This window comes from Sebastes fasciatus, chromosome 19, assembly GCF_043250625.1.
Source record: "Sebastes fasciatus isolate fSebFas1 chromosome 19, fSebFas1.pri, whole genome shotgun sequence".
Lineage (NCBI taxonomy): Eukaryota > Metazoa > Chordata > Actinopteri > Perciformes > Sebastidae > Sebastes > Sebastes fasciatus.
In genome coordinates this window covers 1,895,413-1,901,412 of record NC_133813.1, presented here as the reverse complement: position 1 = coordinate 1,901,412, position 6,000 = coordinate 1,895,413, and the positions used below count along the sequence as shown (strand labels likewise).

Here is a 6,000-nt window from a genome sequence, read left to right as displayed (position 1 = left end):
TGAGGTAGGAGGTAGGAGGTAGGAGGGAGGAGGGAGGAGAGAGGAGAGAGGAGAGGAGAGAGGAGAGGGGAGAGGAGAAAGGAGGGAGGAGAGAGGAGGGAGGAGGGAGGAGAGGGGAGAGAGGAGAGAGGAGAAGAGAGGAGAGAAGAGACAGGAGAGAGGAGAGAGGAGAGAGGAGAGAGGAGAGGAGAGGAGAGGGAGAGGAGAGAGGAGAGAGGAGAGAGGAGAGAGGAGAGAGTTGAGAGGAGAGGAGGAGAGAGGAGGAGAGGAGAGAGGAGAGAGGAGAGAGGAGAGAGGAGAGAGGAGAGAGGAGAGAGGAGAGAGGAGAGGAGAGGAGAGGAGAGAGGAGAGAGGAGGAGAGAGGAGAGGAGAGAGGAGAGAGGAGAGGAGAGAGGAGGAGAGAGGAGAGGAGAGAGGAGAGAGGAGAGAGGAGAGAGGAGGAGAGGAGAGTGGAGAGAGGAGAGAGGAGAGAGGAGAGGAGAGAGGAGAGAGGAGGAGAGAGGAGAGGAGAGAGGAGTGAGGAGAGATGTGAGCTGAGAGTGACATCACTGACTCAACATCTGTCAACATGTGTGTGGTTGTTAAAGCACCTGTTGCTGCTGCTGTATTTGGCCGCTGAGCGTGCTGATCTCGTGCGCTCTCTCGCTGGCCTGACCCTCCAGGAGGCGAAGCTGCTTCTTGAGGTCGGGCAGCGAATCGGAGGCCAGATCGACGGGCAGGCTGAGGTCACGGATCTGAGCGCACAACTCGTCCTTCTGCCTTCTGCAGACGGCCCGCCTCTGACTGGCTCTCCTGCACACACACACACCCACACACACATATTATATATAGTATATATATATATTACTGCTGATATGAAAACATGCTGTTGATGCTCAGCGTTTGTCCTCTGGTTACGGCAGCGTGTCTGGAGCCGAGGCGGGTTAAACAGACTCATCTCGCTCAAGGATACTTTGGCAGGTTTGACCACCTGGGAGATGAAACTGAAGCGTGTCGGAGGCACAAACACCAAAACAAGAAACAGCTGAGTTTCTGTGAGAGGAAACAGACACTTTTATCTTCTACTAAACCTCGACTGTCTTTTGTTACAAAAATCATCTTATACAAACCATGCATGACTTAATGGACCGCTTTTTCAGGCCTGATACCGACAGCGATATGGGCTTTGGGTATCGGCTGATATGGAGTACTGATCTGATACCAGTGACTGGGATCATTCTGTTACGCGTAAGGAGTCGGGCTGTCAAAGTTAACGCGATAATAACACGTTAAGGCAAATTTGTTTAAACGTCACTAATTTCTTTACCGCATTAATGTGATTTTTAGAAAAACTGGCATGGCCATTTTCAAAGGGGTCCCTTGACCTCTGACCCTCAGATATTTGACTGTGTCGAAACAAACGTCCAAAAACTTTCCAAAAAAAAAATTATGAAAAATGTGTGAAAATAAAATTATGAAAAAAGTTTGAAAAAAAAGTCAGAAAAATGTCTGAAAAACAAAAAGCGTGAATAATGTCCCAAAAAAATAAGTTTGAAAAATGTCCAAAAACAAGTTTGAAAAAAAATCTGAAAAGAAAGTTTGAAAAAAGTCTGAAAAAAAAATCTGAAAAAATCCAAAAAAAGTCTGAAAAAAAATTCTAAAAAATGTCTGAAAAACAAAAAGTCTGAATAATGTCAAAAAAATGTCAAAATACAGATACTTACCAGACATGCCCACTTTATGATAATCACATGCAGTTTGGGGCAAGTCATAGTCAAGTCAGCACACTGACACACTGACAGCTGTTGTTGCCTGTTGGGCTGCAGTTTGACATGTTATGATTGGAGCATATTGTTTTATGCTAAATGCAGTACCTGTGAGGGTTTCTGGATCAATATCTGTCATTGTTTTGTGTTGTTCATTGATTTACAATAATAAATATAAACATACATTTACATAAAGCAGCATATTTGTCCACTCCCATGTTGATAAGAGGATTAAATACTGGACTAATCTCCCTTTAAGGTAAATTTTGAATCGATTGACAGCCCTAACATAAGATGGAAAATAAAGTTTCGGGAACAGCCTGAAATCAAATTTAAAGGAATCTACTTCCTCACATCTTTGAGATTTAATTTAAAAACAACGTCATCAAAAGAGCTAAATAACATTATTAATTTTTTAGCTTTATTCTGTTCTGTCTTTGACTGCATGTTCCTGTTTTTATGTTTCTTTTGGACGACGGGTCGCATCTCTTCTGTATCTCATGACGGATATTAAGACATAAACCTTTTAGCAGGTCGTGAATATTTACAGTCAAACATACCGTCGCCTCCACACGTCTCTGACTCATCAATCTACGATGTGATTTGCATCGTTTTACTGGCGTGAGGCCGCTCCATGAATCATATGTGACATCTGTAATTTCCACGATAGATTATGTGCTCTGCTCCAGGTTAACGTGATGAACGATGCACGCTGACATGTGTGCAAACTGTTTGCTGATGTTATCCTCCAACACAGAGAGCGACTCATGCTGTCAATATGTCATTAACACTAATGTGCTGCTCGCTGCGTTACGCTCGTGACTCGTCAAACCGAACTGGTAACCCAGAAGCTGAGTCACTACGAGCTTTTCTCTGTGGTGTGATGAGTAGAAACCCACCTGCAGGCTGCGGCGCAGAGAGTAGATCTCAGCCCCCAGAGCTGTGTTCTCCTGAACCGTTTTGTCCTTCTGCTCTCTCTCGTTGTCGGCCGCCTCCAGAGCCTGAGTCAACTCGCTGTCAAACCTGCAGAGACACACACGGAGACAGACGGCAGGTCAAATACTGCACAACCTCATCTAGTCAACGGGACTAAAGCAAACACTTTAAAGCTGGTCGAGGTGAAGCTACTGTTAACTACAGGTGGTGGAAGAAGAACTCAGATCTCAGATATCACATAGATGTGGTGTACATCATCTGAAAGCTGAGAACCTGGAGATTAATTTGCAGCTCAGCACACCACAAATAAACCGAACCAGAGTCCACTTGGAAGCGAACCAAGACCGCCTTTTCAGGTGGACCAGAGTTTGGTTGTTTGGTCCACACCAGGGTTTGATTGACGGCTTTCACGCAGCCAAAATGAACTGTACTAACCGGGCAAACAGACGGGTTTGGTGTGAAAGTAACCTGTTTGTTTTTTATCACTGACAGGCTCAGATTGTGATTATAAGTGTCTGACAACATGACAGAAAGAACCCTACAGAGAAATAAAACATCTTCTTTACCTTTCTCTTGATCCGGACTGTCTGTTACGGTAAAGGTGGAGCTCATTTTAACTATTTGATATACTGCTGAGTAGTTTAATCTATAATAACACATCATAATTTATTATATTTTGTATTAATAATCTAAATTTCTAAAGCAACTAAAGGAAATAAATGTAGTGGAGTAAAAAGTACAATATTCCCCTCTGAGATGTAGCGAAGTAGAAGTAAAGAATTACTCCGTATTGATACATGGTTGTCACTTTACAGTTTATTCTACTGCCATAATTATACTATACTTAAAAAGAAGTTTGAAAAATGTCCAAAAAAAAGTCTGGAAAAAAATCTGAAAGAAAAAAATCTGAAAAAAAGTTTGAAAAAAGTCTGAAAAACAAAAAGTCTGAAAAATTTCCAAAAAAAAGTCTGAAAAAATGGTTTGAAAAAAAGTCTGGAAAAAAAGATAGATTGGTTCTGTACACATACAGTATATTCTACTGCACTGGTTTCATCTGCTTACTTACGGTTTACACCTCAGTATATATATATTTATTACTATCTGTTGTAGTTCTTGTTAATTTTAAAGATATTTTACCAAGTTGCTGGTGTATGACTTATTACTTTAATAATAAATAATAATTCAATACATTTAAATTATTATTATATATTTATATTTTGTTTTACAGAGTTAGGAAAACAATGTGTAAGTCCAGCCTGATGTCTCCTTACACATAACAGAATGATAACAGTCTCTTCCACACAGTAAGACAGATTATTAATTAAACACTGGTATCGGATCGGTACTTGTTATCGGCCGATACCCAGAGCCTAGATATCGGTATTTAAAAGTCGGATCGGTGCATCCCTGAAGTTAAGGAGACTAAGACAAACAGTACGAGAGGACCAGGCGGACTCAAACCTCCTCTGTTTGCGGTCCAGCTCATGCATGCGGCTCTGCAGGCTGTCGGTGAGGACTCTGGCGTCCTGGAGGTCAGAGGTCACGCGGCGGCAGTGACGTTTCAGTTCTGTCACACTCTGCCTGGACTGCTCCAGCTGGGTCTGCAGTGTGGCCACCTACACACACACACACACACACACACACACACACACACACACACACACACACACACACAGTGTTATTACCCTCAGACATTTTAATCTCCCATCAGCGTTGCCGTGCACGTCGCCGTGTCCCGTCTCACCTTGGTATCGAGCTGTTGTCGGCTCTGTCTCTCCATCTCCAGCTTTTCCTCCGTCTGCTTCAGTCGTCTGCGGACGAATTCCACCTCCGTCTGGCAGCACTCCAGCTGCATGGCCAGCTCGCTCTCTGTGTGGAGACGGACACGGGACTTTGTCAGAGGTCACGGGGTCATTTTAAGCCCGTCTCTGCTCTGACCTTCTAACCAGCAGAGGTGGAAGAAGTACTCTGATCCTCTACTTCAGTAACAGTAGAAACAGACATGGAAAGAGTACTACAATATTGTACTCAAGTAAAAGTATTTGAGTAAAAAATGTACTTAAGTAAAAGTAAAAAGTAGATCAGTTAAAATGTACTCTGAGTAAACATTACTGCAACAAGTGTTCATTATTTTGAGATACTAACTCCTTATAATGACTTAGAGGATTTTTTATTTTCATCACAAGGTTAAGTTTTTATATTATTTCTTTTCTTCTACTGGCGACCATACTGAACAGATGGCGTCGGATCAGATGCCTCCTGATGTTTACCTGTCGCTGGTCCTCGCTGACTCTCAGCGATCTTGGCTTTCTGTTTCTCCTCCTCCAGCTGCTTCTCCACCGTTTCCATGGTGACTCTACACTGGTCTAGACGAGCCTGGATGAAAATCATTCATCAGGTGTGTGATAGAAGAAGTATTAAAACGAGGAGCACAATAAATCTGTGTGACGGGAGGTGAGAGAGTGTCATAAAGTCCTTCCTCAGGGCTCGTGCACTGAGTAATAGATTACTTTGTCTACCTGCAGGTCTCTGTTCTCCCTGCTGAGTCGGATCCTCTCTGCCCTCTCCACATCCAGAGCCTGACCCACCGCATCGCCACGGAAACGCTCATCACTTAGCTCAGATGTCACAGCGGTGACCTGCACACACACACACACACACACACACACACACACAACAACATGAGCAGTGTGTGCGTGTGTGTGTGTGTGTGTGTGTGTGTGTGTGTATGTGTGTGTGTGTTGCAGCACGAACCTTGGTCTCCAGGCCGTCTGCAGTCTGTCTCAGCTCATTCCTCTCCTTCTCTGATTTCTGCAGGCGTCGTCTCAGACCCGATATCTCATCCTGACAGGAAGAGGAGGAAGAAGAAGAGGAAGAAAAGAGGAAGAAGAAGAAAAGAGGAGGAAGAAGAGGAAGAAGAAGACCAAGAGGAGGAAGAAGAAAAGGAAGAAGAGGAGGAAGAAGAAGAAGAAGAAGAAGGTGAAGAAGAAGAGAAGGAAGAAGACAAATAAGAAGAAGAACAAAAAAAAGGAGAAGAGGAAGAAGACCAAGAGGAAGAGGAAAAAGAACAAGAACAACAAAAAGAAGACGAAGAAGAAGAAATAGAAGAAGAAAGAACAAGAAGAAGTAGAAGAAGAAGAAGAAGGTGAAGAAGAAGAAGAAGGTGAAGAAGAAGAAGAAGATCATCTCACAGTGACTTTTAAATCACGTCTGAACTCTTTATTATTATTATTATTATTATTATTCACTGAGCTGAGCGTCGTCCTGCTGCTGCCTCGCTGACTCAACTCTTATTGTGATAAATCCTATTTCCTTCAGT

At 43.1% G+C, this 6,000-nt stretch overlaps 1 protein-coding gene across 1 annotated transcript in view; it reads right to left on the bottom strand.

Annotated features, from left to right (window-relative positions):
* myo18b (myosin XVIIIB) overlaps window positions 1-6,000 on the bottom strand; it is a 48,889-nt gene that overhangs the window by 18,617 nt on the left and 24,272 nt on the right. The window contains 8 exon segments of the mRNA XM_074618414.1: window positions 591-758; window positions 760-792; window positions 2,645-2,768; window positions 4,143-4,297; window positions 4,426-4,550; window positions 4,952-5,057; window positions 5,201-5,320; window positions 5,436-5,525. Coding sequence (XP_074474515.1) covers window positions 591-758; window positions 760-792; window positions 2,645-2,768; window positions 4,143-4,297; window positions 4,426-4,550; window positions 4,952-5,057; window positions 5,201-5,320; window positions 5,436-5,525 — 921 coding nt within the window.